Below are 22,379 nucleotides of genomic sequence, written 5' to 3' on the forward strand. Positions count from 1 at the left end.
AATAATGGTTCTGAAGGGCCCCTAACCCAGTCTGAGGGGGCCAGGGAGGTTTTGTCCGAGGGAGAAATTACTGATTCAGGGAACATTTCTCAACAAGCTGAACCTGATGTGATTACGTTTAAATTTAAGTTGGAACATCTCCGCATTCTGCTTAAGGAGGTATTATCCACTCTGGATGATTGTGACAAGTTGGTCATCCCAGAGAAACTATGTAAAATGGACAAGTTCCTAGAGGTCCCGGGGCTCCCAGAAGCTTTTCCTATACCCAAGCGGGTGGCGGACATTGTTAATAAAGAATGGGAAAGGCCCGGTATTCCCTTCGTCCCTCCCCCCATATTTAAAAAATTGTTTCCTATGGTCGACCCCAGAAAGGACTTATGGCAGACAGTCCCCAAGGTCGAGGGAGCGGTTTCCACTTTAAACAAACGCACCACTATACCCATAGAGGATAGTTGTGCTTTCAAAGATCCTATGGATAAAAAATTAGAAGGTTTACTTAAAAAGATGTTTGTTCAGCAGGGTTACCTTCTACAACCAATTTTATGCATTGTCCCTGTAGCTACAGCCGCATGTTTCTGGTTCGATGAGCTGATAAAGGCGGTCGATAGTGATTCTCCTCCTTATGAGGAGATTATGGACAGAATCAATGCTCTCAAATTGGCTAATTCTTTCACCCTAGACGCCACTTTGCAATTGGCTAGGTTAGCGGCTAAGAATTCTGGGTTTGCTATTGTGGCGCGCAGAGCGCTTTGGTTGAAATCTTGGTCAGCTGATGCGTCTTCCAAGAACAAGCTACTTAACATTCCTTTCAAGGGGAAAACGCTGTTTGGCCCTGACTTGAAAGAGATTATCTCTGATATCACTGGGGGTAAGGGCCACGCCCTTCCTCAGGATCGGCCTTTCAAGGCAAAAAATAAACCTAATTTTCGTCCCTTTCGTAGAAATGGACCAGCCCAAAGTGCTACGTCCTCTAAGCAAGAGGGTAATACTTCTCAAGCCAAGCCAGCTTGGAGACCAATGCAAGGCTGGAACAAGGGAAAGCAGGCCAAGAAACCTGCCACTGCTACCAAGACAGCATGAAATGTTGGCCCCCGATCCGGGACCGGATCTGGTGGGGGGCAGACTCTCTCTCTTCGCTCAGGCTTGGGCAAGAGATGTTCTGGATCCTTGGGCGCTAGAAATAGTCTCCGAAGGTTATCTTCTGGAATTCAAGGGGCTTCCCCCAAGGGGGAGGTTCCACAGGTCTCAGTTGTCTTCAGACCACATAAAAAGACAGGCATTCTTACATTGTGTAGAAGACCTGTTAAAAATGGGAGTGATTCATCCTGTTCCATTAAGAGAACAAGGGATGGGGTTCTACTCCAATCTGTTCATAGTTCCCAAAAAAGAGGGAACGTTCAGACCAATCTTAGATCTCAAGATCTTAAACAAGTTTCTCAAGGTTCCATCGTTCAAGATGGAAACCATTCGAACTATTCTTCCTTCCATCCAGGAAGGTCAATTCATGACCACGGTGGATTTAAAGGATGCGTATCTACATATTCCTATCCACAAGGAACATCATCGGTTCCTACGGTTCGCATTCCTGGACAAGCATTACCAGTTCGTGGCGCTTCCTTTCGGATTAGCCACTGCTCCAAGGATTTTCACAAAGGTACTAGGGTCCCTTCTAGCTGTGCTAAGACCAAGGGGCATTGCTGTAGTACCTTACCTGGACGACATTCTGATTCAAGCGTCGTCCCTTCCTCAAGCAAAGGCTCACACGGACATTGTCCTGGCCTTTCTCAGATCTCACGGATGGAAAGTGAACGTGGAAAAGAGTTCTCTATCTCCGTCAACAAGGGTTCCCTTCTTGGGAACAATAATAGACTCCTTAGAAATGAGGATTTTTCTGACAGAGGCCAGAAAAACAAAACTTCTAGACTCTTGTCGGATACTTCATTCCGTTCCTCTTCCTTCCATAGCGCAGTGCATGGAAGTGATCGGTTTGATGGTAGCGGCAATGGACATAGTTCCTTTTGCGCGCATTCATCTAAGACCATTACAACTGTGCATGCTCAGTCAGTGGAATGGGGACTATACAGACTTGTCTCCGAAGATACAAGTAAATCAGAGGACCAGAGACTCACTCCGTTGGTGGCTGTCCCTGGACAACCTGTCACAAGGGATGACATTCCGCAGACCGGAGTGGGTCATCGTCACGACCGACGCCAGTCTGATGGGCTGGGGCGCGGTCTGGGGATCCCTGAAAGCTCAGGGTCTTTGGTCTCGGGAAGAATCTCTTCTACCGATAAATATTCTGGAACTGAGAGCGATATTCAATGCTCTCAAGGCTTGGCCTCAGCTAGCAAAGGCCAAGTTCATACGGTTTCAATCAGACAACATGACAACTGTTGCGTACATCAACCATCAGGGGGGAACAAGGAGTTCCCTAGCGATGGAAGAAGTGACCAAAATCATTCTATGGGCGGAGTCTCACTCCTGCCACCTGTCTGCTATCCACATCCCAGGAGTGGAAAATTGGGAAGCGGATTTTCTGAGTCGTCAGTCATTGCTTCCGGGGGAGTGGGAACTCCATCCGGAAATCTTTGCCCAAGTCACTCAGCTGTGGGGCATTCCAGACATGGATCTGATGGCCTCTCGTCAGAACTTCAAAGTTCCTTGCTACGGGTCCAGATCCAGGGATCCCAAGGCGGCTCTAGTGGATGCACTAGTAGCACCTTGGACCTTCAAACTAGCTTATGTGTTCCCGCCGTTTCCTCTCATCCCCAGGCTGGTAGCCAGGATCAATCAGGAGAGGGCGTCGGTGATCTTGATAGCTCCTGCGTGGCCACGCAGGACTTGGTATGCAGATCTGGTGAATATGTCATCGGCTCCACCTTGGAAGCTACCTTTGAGACGAGACCTTCTTGTTCAGGGTCCGTTCGAACATCCGAATCTGGTTTCACTCCAGCTGACTGCTTGGAGATTGAACGCTTGATCTTATCCAAGCGAGGGTTCTCAGATTCTGTTATCAATACTCTTGTTCAGGCCAGAAAGCCTGTAACTAGAAAGATTTACCACAAAATTTGGAAAAAATATATCTGTTGGTGTGAATCTAAAGGATTCCCTTGGGACAAGGTTAAGATTCCTAAGATTCTATCCTTCCTTCAAGAAGGATTGGAGAAAGGATTATCTGCTAGTTCCCTGAAGGGACAGATTTCTGCCTTGTCTGTGTTACTTCACAAAAAGCTGGCAGCTGTGCCAGATGTTCAAGCCTTTGTTCAGGCTCTGGTTAGAAAAGCCTGTTTACAAACCTTTGACTCCTCCTTGGAGTCTCAACTTAGTTCTTTCAGTTCTTCAGGGGGTTCCGTTTGAACCCTTACATTCCGTTGATATTAAGTTATTATCTTGGAAAGTTTTGTTTTTAGTTGCAATTTCTTCTGCTAGAAGAGTTTCAGAATTATCTGCTCTGCAGTGTTCTCCTCCTTATCTGGTGTTCCATGCAGATAAGGTGGTTTTACGTACTAAACCTGGTTTTCTTCCAAAAGTTGTTTCTAACAAAAACATTAACCAGGAGATTATCGTACCTTCTCTGTGTCCGAAACCAGTTTCAAAGAAGGAACGTTTGTTGCACAATTTGGATGTTGTTCGCGCTCTAAAATTCTATTTAGATGCTACAAAGGATTTTAGACAAACATCTTCCTTGTTTGTTGTTTATTCCGGTAAAAGGAGAGGTCAAAAAGCAACTTCTACCTCTCTCTCTTTTTGGATTAAAAGCATCATCAGATTGGCTTACGAGACTGCCGGACGGCAGCCTCCCGAAAGAATCACGGCTCATTCCACTAGGGCTGTGGCTTCCACATGGGCCTTCAAGAACGAGGCTTCTGTTGATCAGATATGTAGGGCAGCGACTTGGTCTTCACTGCACACTTTTACCAAATTTTACAAGTTTGATACTTTTGCTTCTTCTGAGGCTATTTTTGGGAGAAAGGTTTTGCAAGCCGTGGTGCCTTCCATTTAGGTGACCTGATTTGCTCCCTCCCTTCATCCGTGTCCTAAAGCTTTGGTATTGGTTCCCACAAGTAAGGATGACGCCGTGGACCGGACACACCTATGTTGGAGAAAACAGAATTTATGTTTACCTGATAAATTACTTTCTCCAACGGTGTGTCCGGTCCACGGCCCGCCCGGGTTTTTTTAATCAGGTCTGATAATTTATTTTCTTTAACTACAGTCACCACGGTACCATATGGTTTCTCCTATGCAAATATTCCTCCTTAACGTCGGTCGAATGACTGGGGTAGGCGGAGCCTAGGAGGGATCATGTGACCAGCTTTGCTGGGCTCTTTGCCATTTCCTGTTGGGGAAGAGAATATCCCACAAGTAAGGATGACGCCGTGGACCGGACACACCGTTGGAGAAAGTAATTTATCAGGTAAACATAAATTCTGTTTTTTTTTAGGTTGTACCTAGTACGCAAAATGTGCATGATTAATACAGTGCATTTTACTAACAAAAACAATCCTTTCAATTTAGTGCCCATTTTACTGACTTTGCAGACTAGGAGATCTTAGCTCAATATTTATGCTTAAAGTAAAACACATTGTAATTACAATACATTTCTGTTGTGTTGCTATAGAATAATCTACACCTTTTTAAATCAAATTTTCATTACAATTGTTTTTCAAAAGCCAAACTCCACCCACTACTTGGAGCAGCCAATCCAATGGTAGCCACAATCGCAATATTAGTATAGAATGCATTGTTTTGTTGCATTTATCAGCGAAAGCCAATTAAGGAAATATATGTAGAAGGGTTAGCCTTTTGAAGTCTGCAGGGTGCATTTCAAGTTTTGCGAATGAGAAAATCTACCCTTTTTTTTAACCCCTTAATGACCATAATGTACCCTGTATGTCACTGGTCGTTAACGTTTTTTTCAGGACATAATAGCATTAGTCTAGCAAGAACACGCTATTAATGCCCTCCCTCCAGCAGGCTTTATGGAATAGAGCAGTCTCAAAGCTGGTGGCAAGACCGCGCTATAAAACAATCAAGTCCCCAAAAAAGACCAGTGACATACAGGGTACGTCGCTGGTCCTTAAGGGGTTAAGCTAAATGTCACTAAAAAAAGGGTCACAATAAATGACAGTATATGTTCTCATGTTATCTTAACCAGCTGAAGGGTGTAGTTCTTTTACTACTGCCAGAGTAATTGGTAATATGGAGTGGGAGGCCTATTGACTGTATGTGAACAAGATTTTATTTTTGTAAATATGTACATTACTTAGAATTATAGAGGTAAAGAATGATTTTCCAGCAATGAGCAATGTGACTACATATTGTTTTTGGCTGACCAGCAACAAAGTAATAGAACAATGCTTACGGCAATCATTAAACTACACTTGTAGGTGCCATTTGTAAAACAAATACTTAGAATGAAAGCGGAGACTGCTCTGTGATGAGGTGTGATTTGTAACATGGAATTGAGTAATAACCATAAACAGATTAGATGAGTACAGGGCCATATGTCGTCTTCCGCCATATCAGATAAGATTGCTGCAACATGGTGATCACCATGAGATCTATCACAGTTAATAACAGTGAATCATGCTACCAAGTCTAAAGCCCAGGCTAACACGTTTACTGCTTGATGGGACTTTGCTGCTAAAACAATTTCTTTGCCAGAGGCACTTTGTAATTTTTCTTTTTCTCCAACACTCTTGTGAATGCAAAGTCCCAAAGTGATGTGTCAGTGACATTAATGAAATAGTCAGTTGTTTTTTCCTATGACATTTAACTCTCATGAACACTTTTTTTTTTTTTTTTTTTTAAATCCTCATCTAATTATTTATGTATTTTTACCTAATTATCGGAGGACATTGTAATCTGACATTACATGCTTGATTAGAGGCCTAAACTGCAAAAAATAAATACATTTGTATTTAGTTATTTCTCGTACTGCTATTTTAGTTGCAGTTTAACCCCTTAACCCAATGTGACATGTATATATACGTCATGTGGTACTTTGCCTATCCGACCGCATGACGTCTATATACGTCTGAGCTGCAGGTAGCGCCGCAGAAAAAAAATAGAGGGAGGGATGGGGAGATGCATTAAAGAAAAAAGGGGGGGGGTCCCTAACTAATGATTGCTAAAGTAGGGAGGTGCGGGGACCACTACACTACAGAAAATGTTTAAAAAAAAAAAGTAAAAAAAATGTTTTTTATAGGTACTGGCAGACAGCTGCCAGTACAAAAGATAGTCGTAAGTAGTGGAATGGGGAAGGTTAGATAGCTATTTGGGGGGTCAGGGAGGTGGGAGAGATGAGGAGGATCACAACACTGCAGAAAAAATCAATATATAAAATAATAAAAAAAAAAACTGCATACTGGCAGATTGTCTGCCAGTACCTACGATGGTGGTGACCAGTTAAGGGGTGAGGGAGGGAAGAGAGCTGTTTGGGAGGGTTCAGGGGGTGGGAGGGTAATCTTTACACAAAATCTAAAATTAATCTAACAAGCTATCTGATTAACCCCATTCACTGCCACGAATAATAGAAGTGGTTCATAGCTGCAATTAGCAGCATTCTAATTACCAAAAAGCAACGGCAAAACCATATATATCTATTTCTGAACAAAGGGGATCCCAGAGAAGCTTTTGCAATCATTTGTGCCATGATTGCTCAAGTGGTATGTAAATAATGTCAGTGCAGTGAGAAACCCTAAGTTAGTGAAAAGGGGGGGGGCTGTTTTATAAATAATATAGAATTATGGGTCCCAAAATAGATAACCAAGAGCATAATGAACACCTTCATAACATTATTTTTTTTAAAAAGTGAGCAGGGCTAAATGAGTTACCGAAAAGTATATGCTAAATTAACTATTGATAGTGCAATAAACATTTGTAAATAATTCAAATTCACGGATATAACAGAGAGAATATGCTATCACTGAACAAAGGTTTTAGATTAACCCTTTCTGGAGAAGCTCAACTTCAGTACAGCACCTTGTGAACATGGATACACTTTATTTTTAGACCTGCATAAAGTTGCTGAGCTTGTTTCCAAGATATATCCGGAGCAGAAGTATTTGAGACTGCGTGTCCCCACTGACACAACAGCTGGAACATATTGCTCTTCTGACGCATTTTGTGGTGTGTAGGAACATCCCTCCTGTTGATCCTCTAGTGAACCAGCTTGTAGGGATATGTAGGATTTGAAGGATTAAATAATCTCACTTTGTCTGCTACATGAATCTAGCATTTTTCTGGGTAACTGGCTGGGGGTGTTCAGCCTTGGGGTGTGCCGCCACTATAGGCCTCTACTGTCTGATCCACAGCTCTTAGAGCTATTCGAAAATCTCTAATCGGTAAGCTGTAATATGACTTTTTTTTTTTGTTCTTTTTATAGTTGGAAAAACAGTTGCATGAAGATGAGGAATTTGCCCGGACCCTTGCAATGTTGGATGAAAAACCCAAAAAAAAGGTACATTTTCAGTAATCCTTATTTCTTTCCTATGACATGGAGAGTCCACGACATCTAGTAGTGGGATATTCAACTCCTGGCCAGCAGGAGGAGGCAAAGAGCATCCCAGCAAAGCTGTTGCATATAACTTTCCCTTACCCATAACCCCTAGTCATTCTCTTTGCCTCTGTCAATGGAAGTTGTGCGAAGTTGGTGTCTAAAGCCATTTAATCCTTTTATGGGTATTTTCCCTGCAAGTATGGATTGGGGTTTAGCTGTGTCCACGTCAATCTCTTTAGTAAGAAATCTGAAAGGATATAGGAAACAAGAGAGGCGCATGTGTGTACCAGTAGAGAATGATAGTGTCCCAATAAAACCCTATTCAGGGTACTCACATTTGTGAGGAGCACTCAGACAGTGCTATTGGGAGCAGGCTGGATATTTGCAGCAACCCAGCTTACTATGTAGTCTTGGAAGTCGGGAACAGGCGAGCCCAATATCTGGATAAGCAAAGGAAACAAAAGGGGCACCTGTTTGTACCAGTAGTGTAATGTGGTTTTAAAGAAAAATAAACCCTGCTCAGGGTACTCACATTTAGGAGGAGCACTCAGACAGTGCTATTAGGAGCAGGCTGGATAGTTGGCAGCAACCCAGCTTACTGGTCACCTCGATAGGCCAAAATACTGAAACACAGGAACACAGAACCCTAATAGTTGACTGCAACTATAAATATAATAGCAATCTCTAGAGCAAATAACTCCCTGTGGGAGTGATTGGTAACTAATGGGCTAAAATGAGAAGGTTCCACATATATAATTAATGATAAAAACAAATTTATTTTTAAAAAAAGAAATATAAAACAATGGAACCCTAAGGTGGGATGTGCTAGCTGCCCACACACGTTTCTCAGCGTGTCAAAACGCTGTTTCATCAGGAATAAAATACAGGCTCAAGGAAGCCTTTAAATATACAAGCCTTACCAATCACTAAAAACAATCAAGACAAGAAAAGCACCTGGGTTTCCACCCCCAATGAGAACAAATTTGCAACAGGTTAACCCTTTGTTCATATTGCAAACCTCATTGTATCTTCAAGTTAGGAAAACTTATATAGTAGAAATGAATGCCAAACAAAAATAAAACTCTACATTTCTCCAACATAGGTGTGTCCGGTCCACGGCGTCATCCTTACTTGTGGGATATTCTCTTCCCCAACAGGAAATGGCAAAGAGCCCAGCAAAGCTGGTCACATGATCCCTCCTAGGCTCCGCCTACCCCAGTCATTCTCTTTGCCGTTGTACAGGCAACATCTCCACGGAGATGGCTTAGAGTTTTTTAGTGTTTAACTGTAGTTTTTATTATTCAATCAAGAGTTTGTTATTTTGAAATAGTGCTGGTATGTACTATTTACTCAGAAACAGAAAAGAGATGAAGATTTCTGTTTGTATGAGGAAAATGATTTTAGCAACCGTCACTAAAATCCATGGCTGTTCCACACAGGACTGTTGAGAGCAATTAACTTCAGTTGGGGGAACAGTGAGCAGTCTCTTGCTGCTTGAGGTATGACACATTCTAACAAGACGATGTAATGCTGGAAGCTGTCATTTTCCCTCTGGGATCCGGTAAGCCCTGTTTATTACGATTGTAAATAAGGGCTTCAAAAAGGGCTTATTAAGACTGTAGACTTTTTTTGGGCTAAATCGATTGATTATTAACACATATTTAGCCTTGAGGAATCATTTTATCTGGGTATTTTGATATAATAATATCGGCAGGCACTGTTTTAGACACCTTATTCTTTAGGGGCTTTCCCAAAGCATAGGCAGAGCCTCATTTTCGCGCCGGTGTTGCGCACTTGTTTTTGAGAGGCATGGCATGCAGTCGCATGTGAGAGGAGCTCTGATACTTAGAAAAGACTTTCTGAAGGCGTCATTTGGTATCGTATTCCCCTTGGGGCTTGGTTGGGTCTCAGCAAAGCAGATACCAGGGACTGTAAAGGGGTTAAAGTTCAAAACGGCTCCGGTTCCGTTATTTTAAGGGTTAAAGCTTCCAAATTTGGTGTGCAATACTTTTAAGGCTTTAAGACACTGTGGTGAAAATTTGGTGAATTTTGAACAATTCCTTCATGTTTTTTCGCAATTGCAGTAATAAAGTGTGTTCAGTTTAAAATTTAAAGTGACAGTAACGGTTTTATTTTAAAACGTTTTTTGTACTTTGTTATCAAGTTTATGCCTGTTTAACATGTCTGAACTACAAGATAGACTGTGTTCTGAATGTGGGGAAGCCAGAATTCCTATTCATTTAAATAAATGTGATTTATGTGACAATGACAATGATGCCCAAGATGATTCCTCAAGTGAGGGGAGTAAGCATGGTACTGCATCATTCCCTCCTTCGTCTACACGAGTCTTGCCCACTCAGGAGGCCCCTAGTACATCTAGCGCGCCAATACTCCTTACTATGCAACAATTAACGGCTGTAATGGATAATTCTGTCAAAAACATTTTAGCCAAAATGAACACTTATCAGCGTAAGCGCGACTGCTCTGTTTTAGATACTGAAGAGCATGACGACGCTGATATTAATATTTCTGAAGGGCCCCTAACTCAGTCTGATGGGGCCAGGGAGGTTTTGTCTGAGGGAGAAATTACTGATTCAGGGAACATTTCTCAACAAGCTGAACCTGATGTGATTGCATTTAAATTTAAGTTGGAACATCTCCGCATTCTGCTTAAGGAGGTATTATCCACTCTGGATGATTGTGACAAGTTGGTCATCCCAGAGAAACTATGTAAAATGGACAAGTTCCTAGAGGTGCCGGGGCTCCCAGAAGCTTTTCCTATACCCAAGCGGGTGGCGGACATTGTTAATAAAGAATGGGAAAGGCCCGGTATTCCTTTCGTCCCTCCCCCCATATTTAAAAAATTGTTTCCTATGGTCGACCCCAGAAAGGACTTATGGCAGACAGTCCCCAAGGTCGAGGGAGCGGTTTCCACTTTAAACAAACGCACCACTATACCCATAGAGGATAGTTGTGCTTTCAAAGATCCTATGGATAAAAAATTAGAAGGTTTGCTTAAAAAGATGTTTGTTCAGCAGGGTTACCTTCTACAACCAATTTCATGCATTGTCCCTGTCGCTACAGCCGCATGTTTCTGGTTCGATGAGCTGATAAAGGCGGTCGACAGTGATTCTCCTCCTTATGAGGAGATTAAGGACAGAATCAATGCTCTCAAATTGGCTAATTCTTTCACCCTAGACGCCACTTTGCAATTGGCTAGGTTAGCGGCTAAGAATTCTGGGTTTGCTATTGTGGCGCGCAGAGCGCTTTGGTTGAAATCTTGGTCGCCTGATGCGTCTTCCAAGAACAAGCTACTTAACATTCCTTTCAAGGGGAAAACGCTGTTTGGCCCTGACTTGAAAGAGATTATCTCGGATATCACTGGGGGTAAGGGCCACGCCCTTCCTCAGGATCGGCCTTTCAAGGCAAAAAATAAACCTAATTTCTCCAACATAGGTGTGTCCGGTCCACGGCGTCATCCTTACTTGTGGGATATTCTCTTCCCCAACAGGAAATGGCAAAGAGCCCAGCAAAGCTGGTCACATGATCCCTCCTAGGCTCCGCCTACCCCAGTCATTCTCTTTGCCGTTGTACAGGCAACATCTCCACGGAGATGGCTTAGAGTTTTTTAGTGTTTAACTGTAGTTTTTATTATTCAATCAAGAGTTTGTTATTTTAAAATAGTGCTGGTATGTACTATTTACTCAGAAACAGAAAAGAGATGAAGATTTCTGTTTGTATGAGGAAAATGATTTTAGCACCGTAACTAAAATCCATGGCTGTTCCACACAGGACTGTTGAGAGCAATTAACTTCAGTTGGGGGAACAGTGTGCAGTCTCTTACTGCTTGAGGTATGACACATTCTAACAAGACGATGTAATGCTGGAAGCTGTCATTTTCCCTATGGGATCCGGTAAGCCATGTTTATTAAGATAGTAAATAAGGGCTTCACAAGGGCTTATTAAGACTGTAGACTTTTTCTGGGCTAAATCGATTCATTATTAACACATATTTAGCCTTGAGGAATCATTTATTCTGGGTATTTTGATATGATTATATCGGCAGGCACTGTTTTAGACACCTTATTCTTTAGGGGCTTTCCCTAATCATAGTCAGAGCCTCATTTTCGCGCCGGTATGGCGCACTTGTTTTTGAGGACAGCATGGCATGCAGCTGCATGTGTGTGGAGCTCTGATACATAGAAAAGTCTTTCTGAAGGCATCATTTGGTATCGTATTCCCCTTTGGGCTTGGTTGGGTCTCAGCAAAGCAGATTCCAGGGACTGTAAAGGGGTTAAATATAAAAACGGCTCCGGTTCCGTTATTTTAAGGGTTAAAGCTTCCAAATTTGGTGTGCAATACTTTTAAGGCTTTAAGACACTGTGGTGAAATTTTGGTGAATTTTGAACAATTCCTTCATACTTTTTCGCAATTGCAGTAATAAAGTGTGTTTAGTTTAAAATTTAAAGTGACAGTAACGGTTTTATTTTAAAACGTTTTTTGTGCTTTGTTATCAAGTTTATGCCTGTTTAACATGTCTGAACTACCAGATAGATTGTGTTCTGACTGTGGGGAAACCAAGGTTCCTTCTCATTTAACTATATGTATTTTATGTCATAAAAAAATTTAGTAAAAATGATGCCCAAGATGATTCCTCAAGTGAGGGGAGTAAGCATGGTACTGCATCATCCCCTCCTTCGTCTACACCAGTCTTGCCCATACAGGAGGCCCCTAGTACATCTAGTGCGCCAATACTCCTTACTATGCAACATTTAACGGCTGTAATGGATAATTCTATCAAAAACATTTTAGCCAATATGCCCACTTATCAGCGAAAGCGCGACTGCTCTGTTTTAGAAAATTCTGTAGAGCATGAGAACGCTGATGATATGGTTTCTGAAGGGCCCCTACACCAGTCTGAGGGGGCCAGGGAGGTTTTGTCTGAGGGAGAAATTTCAGATTCAGGAAACATTTCTCAACAAGCTGAACCTGATGTGATTACTTTTAAATTTAAGTTGGAACATCTCCGCGCTCTGCTTAAGGAGGTGTTATCCAATTTGGATGATTGTGATTATCTGGTCATTCCAGAACCACTATGTAAAATGGAAAAGTTCTTAGAGGCCTCGGGGCCCCCCGAAGCTTTTCCTATATCCAAGCGGGTGGCGTACATTGTTAGTAAAGAATGGGACAGGCCCGGTATACCTTTAGTACCTCCCCCCATATTTATAAAATTGTTTTCTTATAGTCGACCCCAGAAAGGACTGATGGCAGACAGTCCCCAAGGTCGAGGGGGCGGTTTCTACTCTACACAAGCGCGCCACTATACCCATAGAAGATAGTTGTGCTTTCCAAGATCCTATGGATAAAAAATTAGAAGGTCTGCTAAAGATGTTTGTTCAGCAAGGTTCCCTTCTACAACCAATTGCATGCATTGTCCCTGTCACTGCAGCCGCGTGTTTCTAGTTTGATGAGCTAGGAAAGGCGATTATTAGTAATTCTTCTTCTTATGAGGAGATTATGGACAGAATTCGTGCTCTTAAATTGGCTAATTCTTTCACCCTAGACGCCACCTTGCAATTGGCTAGGTTAGCGGCGAAAAAATTCTGGGTTTGCTATTGTGGCGCAGAGCGCTTTGGTTAAAATCTTGGGCAGCGGATGCGTCTTCCAAGAACAAATTGCTTGACATTCCTTTCAAGGGGAAAACACTCTTTGGCCCTGACTTGAAAGAGATTATCTCTGATATCACTGGGGGCAAGGGCCACGCCCTTCCTCAGGATAGGTCTTTTCAAGACCAAAAATAAACCTAAGTTTCGTCCCTTTCGCAGAAACGGATCAGCCCCAAGGGCTACGTCCTCTAAGCAGGAAGGTAATACTTCTCAAGCCAATCCAGCCTGGAGACCTATGCAAGGCTGGAACAAAGGAAAGCAGGCCAGGAAACCTGCCACTGCTACCAAGACAGCATGAAATGCGGGCCCCCGATCCGGGACCGGATCTGGTGGGGGGCAGACTCTCTCTCTTCGCTCAGGCTTGGGCAAGAGATGTTCTGGATCCTTGGGCGCTAGAAATAGTCTCCCAAGGTTATTCTCTGGAGTTCAAGGGGCTTCCTCCAAGGGGGAGGTTCCACAGGTCTCAGTTGTCTTCAGACCACATAAGAAGACAGGCATTCTTACATTGGGTAGAAGACCTGCTAAAAATGGGAGTGATTCATCCTGTTCCATTAGGAGAACAAGGGATGGGGTTCTACTCCAATCTGTTCATAGTTCCCAAAAAAGAGGGAACGTTCAGACCAATCTTAGATCTCAAGATCTTGAACAAGTTTCTCAAGGTTCCATCGTTCAAGATGGAAACCATTCGAACACTTCTTCCTTCCATCCAGGAAGGTCAATTCATGACCAAGGTGGATTTCAAGGATGCGTATCTACATATTCCTATCCACAAGGAACATCATCGGTTCCTAAGGTTTGCATTCCTGGACAAGCATTTCCAGTTCGTGGCGTTTTCTTTCGGATTAGCCACTGCTCCTAGGATTTTCTCATAGGTACTAGGGTCCCTTCTGGCGGTGCTAAGACCAAGGGGCATTGCTGTAGTACCTTACTTGGACGACATTCTGATTCGAGCGTCGTCCCTTCCTCAAGTAAAGGCTCACACGGACATTGTCCTGGCCTTTCTCAGATCTCACGGATGGAAAGTGAACGTGGAAAAGAGTTCTCTATCTCCGTCAACGAGGGTTCCCTTCTTGGGAACTATAATAGACTCCTTAGAAATGAGGATTTTTCTGACAGAAGCCAGAAAAACAAAACTTCTAGACTCTTGTCGGATACTTCATTCCGTTCCTCTTCCTTCCATAGCGCAGTGCATGGAAGTGATAGGTTTGATGGTAGCGGCAATGGACATAGTTCCTTTTGTGCGCATTCATCTAAGACCATTACAACTGTTCATGCTCAGTCAGTGGAATGGGGACTATTCAGACTTGTCTCCGAAGATACAAGAAAATCAGAGGACCAGAGACTCATTCCGTTGGTGGCTGTCCCTGGACAACCTGTCACAAGGGATGACCTTCCGCAGACCAGAGTGGGTCATTGTCACGACCGACGCCAGTCTGATGGGCTGGGGCGCGGTCTGGGGATCCCTGAAAGCTCAGGGTCTTTGGTCTCGGGTAGAATCTCTTCTACCGATAAATATTCTGGAACTGAGAGCGATATTCAATGCTCTCAAAGCTTGGCCTCAGCTAGCGAGGGCCAAGTTCATACATCAACCATCAGGGGGGAACAAGGAGTTCCCTAGCGATGGAAGAAGTGACCAAAATCATTCTATGGGCGGAGTCTCACTCCTGCCACCTGTCTGCTATCCACATCCCAGGAGTGGAAAATTGGGAAGCGGATTTTCTGAGTCGTCAGACATTGCATCCGGGGGAGTGGGAACTCCATCCGGAAATCTTTGCCCAAGTCACTCAACCGTGGGGCATTCCAGACATGGATCTGATGGCCTCTCGTCAGAACTTCAGAGTTCCTTACTACGGGTACAGATCCAGGGATCCCAAGGCGGCTCTAGTGGATGCACTAGTAGCACCTTGGACCTTCAAACTAGCTTATGTGTTCCCGCCGTTTCCTCTCATCCCCAGGCTGGTAGCCAGGATCAATCAGGAGAGGGCGTCGGTGATTTTGATAGCTCCTGCGTGGCCACGCAGGACTTGGTATGCAGATCTGGTGAATATGTCATCGGCTCCACTATGGAAGCTACCTTTGAGACGAGACCTTCTTGTTCTAGGTCCGTTCGACCCACTCCAGCTGACTGCTTGGAGATTGAACGCTTGATCTTATCAAAGCGAGGGTTCTCAGATTCTGTTATTAATACTCTTGTTCAGGCCTGAAAGCCTGTAACCAGAAAAATTACCACATAATTTGGTATATCTGTTGGTGTGAATCTGCAGGATTCCCTTGGGACAAGGTTAAGATTCCTAAGAGTCTATCCTTCCTTCGAGAAGGATTGGAAAAAGGATTATCTGCAAGTTCCTTGATGGGACAGATTTCTGCCTTGTCTGTGTTACTTCACAAAAAGCTGGCAGCTGTGCCAGATGTTCTAGCCTTTGTTCAGGCTCTGGTTAGAATCAAGCCTGTTTACAAAATTTGGACTCCTCCTTGGAGTCTCAACCTAGTTCTTTCAGTTCTTCAGGGGGTTCCGTTTGAACCCTTACATTCCGTTGATATTAAGTTATTATCTTGGAAAGTTTTGTTTTTGGTTGCAATTTCTTCTGCTAGAAGAGTTTCAGAATTATCTGCTCTGCAGTGTTCTTCTCCTTATCTGGTGTTCCATGCAGATAAGGTGGTTTTGCGTACTAAACCTGGTTTTCTTCCAAAAGTTGTTTCTAACAAAAACATTAACCAGGAGATAGTTGTGCCTTCTTTGTGTCCTAATCCAGTTTCAAAGAAGGAACGTTTGTTGCACAACTTGGATGTAGTTCGTGCTCTCAAATTTTACTTAGCAGCTACTAAGGATTTCAGACAAACTTTGTCTTTGTTTGTTGTTTATTCTGGTAAACGGAGAGGTCAAAAAGCAACTTCTACCTCTCTCTCCTTCTGGATTAAAAGCATTATCCGATTGGCTTATGAGACTGCCGGACGGCAGCCTCCTGAAAGAATCACAGCTCACTCCACTAGGGCTGTGGCTTCCACATGGGCCTTCAAGAACGAGGCTTCTGTTGATCAGATATGTAAGGCAGCGACTTGGTCTTCACTGCACACTTTTTCTAAATTTTACAAATTTGATACTTTTGCTTCTTCTGAGGCTATTTTTGGGAGAAAGGTTTTGCAAGCCGTGGTGCCTTCCATTTAGGTGACCTGATTTGCTCCCTCCCTTCATCCGTGTCCTAAAGCTTTGGTATTGGTTCCCACAAGTAAGGATGACGCCGTGGACCGGACACACCTATGTTGGAGAAAACAGAATTTATGTTTACCTGATAAATTACTTTCTCCAACGGTGTGTCCGGTCCACGGCCCGCCCTGGTTTTTTTAATCAGGTCTGATAATTTATTTTCTTTAACTACAGTCACCACGGTAACATATGGTTTCTCCTATGCAAATATTCCTCCTTAACGTCGGTCGAATGACTGGGGTAGGCGGAGCCTAGGAGGGATCATGTGACCAGCTTTGCTGGGCTCTTTGCCATTTCCTGTTGGGGAAGAGAATATCCCACAAGTAAGGATGACGCCGTGGACCGGACACACCGTTGGAGAAAGTAATTTATCAGGTAAACATAAATTCTGTTTTTCGTCCCTTTCGTAGAAACGGACCAGCCCAAAGTGCTACGTCCTCTAAGCAAGAGGGTAATACTTCTCAAGCCAAGCCAGCTTGGAGACCAATGCAAGGCTGGAACAAGGGAAAGCAGGCCAAGAAACCTGCCACTGCTACCAAGACAGCATGAAATGTTGGCCCCCGATCCGGGACCGGATCTGGTGGGGGGCAGACTCTCTCTCTTCGCTCAGGCTTGGGCAAGAGATGTTCTGGATCCTTGGGCGCTAGAAATAGTCTCCCAAGGTTATCTTCTGGAATTCAAGGGACTTCCCCCAAGGGGGAGGTTCCACAGGTCTCCGTTGTCTTCAGACCACATAAAAAGACAGGCATTCTTACATTGTGTAGAAGACCTGTTAAAAATGGGAGTGATTCATCCCGTTCCATTAAGAGAACAAGGGATGGGGTTCTACTCCAATCTGTTTATAGTTCCCAAAAAAGAGGGAACGTTCAGACCAATCTTAGATCTCAAGATCTTAAACAAGTTTCTCAAGGTTCCATCGTTCAAGATGGAAACCATTCGAACTATTCTTCCTTCCATCCAGGAAGGTCAATTCATGACCACGGTGGATTTAAAGGATGCGTATCTACATATTCCTATCCACAAGGAACATCATCGGTTCCTGAGGTTCGCATTCCTGGACAAACATTACCAGTTCGTGGCGCTTCCTTTCGGATTAGCCACTGCTCCAAGGATTTTCACAAAGGTACTAGGGTCCCTTCTAGCTGTGCTAAGACCAAGGGGCATTGCTGTAGTACCTTACTTGGACGACATTCTGATTCAAGCGTCGTCCCTTCATCAAGCAAAGGCTCACACGGACATTGTCCTGGCCTTTCTCAGATCTCACGGATGGAAAGTGAACGTGGAAAAGAGTTCTCTATCTCCGTCAACAAGGGTTCCCTTCTTGGGAACAATAATAGACTCCTTAGAAATGAGGATTTTTCTGACAGAGGCCAGAAAAACAAAACTTCTAGACTCTTGTCGGATACTCCATTCCGTTCCTCTTCCTTCCATAGCTCAGTGCATGGAAGTGATCGGGTTGATGGTAGCGGCAATGGACATAGTTCCTTTTGCACGCATTCATCTAAGACCATTACAACTGTGCATGCTCAGTCAGTGGAATGGGGACTATACAGACTTGTCTCCGAAGATACAAGTAAATCAGAGGACCAGAGACTCACTCCGTTGGTGGCTGTCCCTGGACAACCTGTCACGAGGGATGACATTCCGCAGACCAGAGTGGGTCATTGTCACGACCGACGCCAGTCTGATGGGCTGGGGCGCGGTCTGGGGATCCCTGAAAGCTCAGGGTCTTTGGTCTCGGGAAGAATCTCTTCTACCGATAAATATTCTGGAACTGAGAGCGATATTCAATGCTCTCAAGGCTTGGCCTCAGCTAGCGAGGGCCAAGTTCATACGGTTTCAATCAGACAACATGACAACTGTTGCGTACATCAACCATCAGGGGGGAACAAGGAGTTCCCTGGCGATGGAAGAAGTGACCAAAATCATTCTATGGGCGGAGTCTCACTCCTGCCACCTGTCTGCTATCCACATCCCAGGAGTGGAAAATTGGGAAGCGGATTTTCTGAGTCGTCAGACATTGCATCCGGGGGAGTGGGAACTCCATCCGGAAATCTTTGCCCAAGTCACTCAGCTGTGGGGCATTCCAGACATGGATCTGATGGCCTCTCGTCAGAACTTCAAAGTTCCTTGCTACGGGTCCAGATCCAGGGATCCCAAGGCGGCTCTAGTGGATGCACTAGTAGCACCTTGGACCTTCAAACTAGCTTATGTGTTCCCGCCGTTTCCTCTCATCCCCAGGCTGGTAGCCAGGATCAATCAGGAGAGGGCGTCGGTGATCTTGATATCTCCTGCGTGGCCACGCAGGACTTGGTACGCAGATCTGGTGAATATGTCATCGGCTCCTCCTTGGAAGCTACCTTTGAGACGAGACCTTCTTGTTCAGGGTCCGTTCGAACATCCGAATCTGGTTTCTCTCCAGCTGACTGCTTGGAGATTGAACGCTTGATCTTATCGAAGCGAGGATTCTCAGATTCTGTTATCGATACTCTTGTTCAGGCCAGAAAGCCTGTAACTAGAAAGATTTACCACAAAATTTGGAAAAAATATATCTGTTGGTGTGAATCTAAAGGATTCCCTTGGGACAAGGTTAAGATTCCTAGGATTCTATCCTTCCTTCAAGAAGGATTGGAAAAAGGATTATCTGCAAGTTCCCTGAAGGGACAGATTTCTGCCTTGTCTGTGTTACTTCACAAAAAGCTGGCCGCTGTGCCAGATGTTCAAGCCTTTGTTCAGGCTCTGGTTAGAATTAAGCCTGTTTACAAACCTTTGACTCCTCCTTGGAGTCTCAATTTAGTTCTTTCAGTTCTTCAGGGGGTTCCGTTTGAACCCTTGCATTCCGTTGATATTAAGTTGTTATCTTGGAAAGTTTTGTTTTTAGTTGCAATTTCTTCTGCTAGAAGAGTTTCAGAATTATCTGCTCTGCAGTGTTCTCCTCCTTATCTGGTGTTCCATGCAGATAAGGTGGTTTTACGTACTAAACCTGGTTTTCTTCCAAAAGTTGTTTCTAACAAAAACATTAACCAGGAGATTATCGTACCTTCTCTGTGTCCGAAACCAGTTTCAAAGAAGGAACGTTTGTTGCACAATTTGGATGTTGTTCGCGCTCTAAAATTCTATTTAGATGCTACAAAGGATTTTAGACAAACATCTTCCTTGTTTGTTGTTTATTCTGGTAAAAGGAGAGGTCAAAAAGCAACTTCTACCTCTCTCTCTTTTTGGATTAAAAGCATCATCAGATTGGCTTACGAGACTGCCGGACGGCAGCCTCCCGAAAGAATCACAGCTCATTCCACTAGGGCTGTGGCTTCCACATTGGCCTTCAAGAACGAGGCTTCTGTTGATCAGATATGTAGGGCAGCGACTTGGTCTTCACTGCACACTTTTACCAAATTTTACAAGTTTGATACTTTTGCTTCTTCTGAGGCTATTTTTGGGAGAAAGGTTTTGCAAGCCGTGGTGCCTTCCATTTAGGTGACCTGATTTGCTCCCTCCCTTCATCCGTGTCCTAAAGCTTTGGTATTGGTTCCCACAAGTAAGGATGACGCCGTGGACCGGACACACCTATGTTGGAGAAAACAGAATTTATGTTTACCTGATAAATTACTTTCTCCAACGGTGTGTCCGGTCCACGGCCCGCCCTGGTTTTTTTAATCAGGTCTGATAATTTATTTTCTTTAACTACAGTCACCACGGTACCATATGGTTTCTCCTATGCAAATATTCCTCCTTAACGTCGGTCGAATGACTGGGGTAGGCGGAGCCTAGGAGGGATCATGTGACCAGCTTTGCTGGGCTCTTTGCCATTTCCTGTTGGGGAAGAGAATATCCCACAAGTAAGGATGACGCCGTGGACCGGACACACCGTTGGAGAAAGTAATTTATCAGGTAAACATAAATTCTGTTTTCTCTTGTTAAGTGTATCCAGTCCACGGATCATCCATTACTTGTGGGATATTCTCCTTCCCAACAGGAAGTTGCAAGAGGATCACCCACAGCAGAGCTGCTATATAGCTCCTCCCCTCACTGCCATATCCAGTCATTCTCTTGCAACTCTCAACTAAGATGGAGGTCGTTAGAGGACTGTGGTGTTTTATACTTAGTTTATTTCTTCAATCAAAAGTTTGTTATTTTTAAATGGTACCGGAGTGTACTGTTTATCTCAGGCAGTATTTAGAAGAAGAATCTGCCTGCATTTTCTATGATCTTAGCAGGAGTAACTAAGATCCTTTGCTGTTCTCACATATTCTGAGGAGTGAGGTAACTTCAGAGGGGGAATAGCGTGCAGGTTTTCCTGAAATAAGGTATGTGCAGTTAAAATATTTTTCTAGGGATGGAATTTGCTAGAAAATGCTGCCGATACCGAAGAAATGTAAGTAAAGCCTTAAATGCAGTGATAGCGACTGGTATCAGGCTTATTAATAGAGATACATACTCTTATAAAAGTGTATTTTAAAACGTTTGCTGGCATGTTTAATCGTTTTTTACATATGTTTGGTGATAAAACTTATTGGGGCCTAGTTTTTTCCACATGGCTGGCTTGAATTTTGCCTAGAAACAGTTCCCTGAGGCTTCCCACTGTTGTAATATGAGTGGGAGGGTCCTATTTTGGCTTTTTTTGCACAGCAAAAATTAGAGACACAGACATCCAGCTTCTTCCTGCATGATCCAGGACTTCTCTGGAGGGCTCAAAAGGCTTCAAAAGTCGTATTAAGGGAGGTAAAAAGCCACAGTAGAGCTGTGGCAGTTGTTGTGACTGTTTAAAAAACGTTTTTGTCATTTGTTATTCCGTTTTTGGTATTAAGGGGTTAATCATCCATTTGCAAGTTGGTGCAATGCTCTGCTAACTTATTACATACACTGTAAAAATTTCGTTAGTGTAACTGCATTTTTTCACTGTTATTTCAAAATTTGGGAAAATTTGTGTTTCTTAAAGGCGCAGTAACGTTTTTTATATTGCTTGTAAACGTGTTTTAAAGTGTTTTCCAAGCTTGCTAGTCTCATTGCTAGTCTGTTTAAACATGTCTGACACAGAGGAACCTACTTGTTAATAATGTTTGAAAGCCATGGTGGAGCCCCATAGGAGAATGTGTACTAAATGTATTGATTTCACCTTAAACAGTAAAGATCAGTCTTTATCTATAAAAGAATTATCACCAGAGGGTTCTGTCGAGGGGGAAGTTATGCCGACTAACTCTCCCCACGTGTCAGACCCTTCGCCTCCCGCTCAGGGGACGCACGCTAATATGGCGCCAATTACATCAGGGACGCCCATAGCGATTACCTTGCAGGACATGGCTGCAATCATGAATAATACCTTGTCAGAGGTATTATCTAGATTGCCTGAATTAAGAGGCAAGCGCGATAGCTCTGGGGTTAGGAGAGATACAGAGTGCGCAAATGCTGTTAGAGCCATGTCTGATACTGCGTCACAGTATGCAGAACATGAGGACGGAGAGCTTCAGTCTGTGGGTGACATCTCTGACTCTGGGAAACCTGATTCAAAGATTTCTAATTTTAAATTTAAGCTTGAGAACCTCCATGTATTGCTTGGGGAGGTATTAGCTGCTCTGAATGACTGTAACACAGTTGCAATTCCAGAGAAATTGTGTAGGCTGGATAGATACTATGCGGTGCCGGTGTGTACTGACGTTTTTCCTATACCTAAAAGGCTTACAGAAATTATTAGCAAGGAGTGGGATAGACCCGGTGTGCCCTTTTCCCCACCTCCTATATTTAGAAAAATGTTTCCAATAGACGCCACTACACAGGACTTATGGCAGACGGTCCCTAAGGTGGAGGGAGCAGTTTCTACTTTAGCAAAGCGTACCACTATCCCGGTTGAGGACAGTTGTGCTTTTTCAGATCCAATGGATAAAAAAATTGGAGGGTTACCTTAAGAAAATGTTTATTCAACAAGGTTTTATTTTACAGCCCCTTGCATGCATTGCGCCTGTCACTGCTGCGGCGGCATTCTGGTTTGAGGCCCTGGAAGAGGCCATCC

At 43.7% G+C, this 22,379-nt stretch overlaps 1 protein-coding gene across 2 annotated transcripts in view; it reads left to right on the top strand.

Annotated features, from left to right (window-relative positions):
* The window catches only part of RFC1 (replication factor C subunit 1), a 430,548-nt gene that overhangs the window by 207,879 nt on the left and 200,290 nt on the right, over positions 1-22,379 (top strand). For both annotated transcript variants that reach the window (XM_053704049.1, XM_053704048.1), the window contains exon 7: positions 7,391-7,465. In XM_053704049.1, coding sequence (XP_053560024.1) covers positions 7,391-7,465 — 75 coding nt within the window. The remainder of the gene's footprint in view (positions 1-7,390; positions 7,466-22,379) is intronic.

This window comes from Bombina bombina, chromosome 2 (assembly GCF_027579735.1).
Source record: "Bombina bombina isolate aBomBom1 chromosome 2, aBomBom1.pri, whole genome shotgun sequence".
Classification (NCBI taxonomy): domain Eukaryota; kingdom Metazoa; phylum Chordata; class Amphibia; order Anura; family Bombinatoridae; genus Bombina; species Bombina bombina.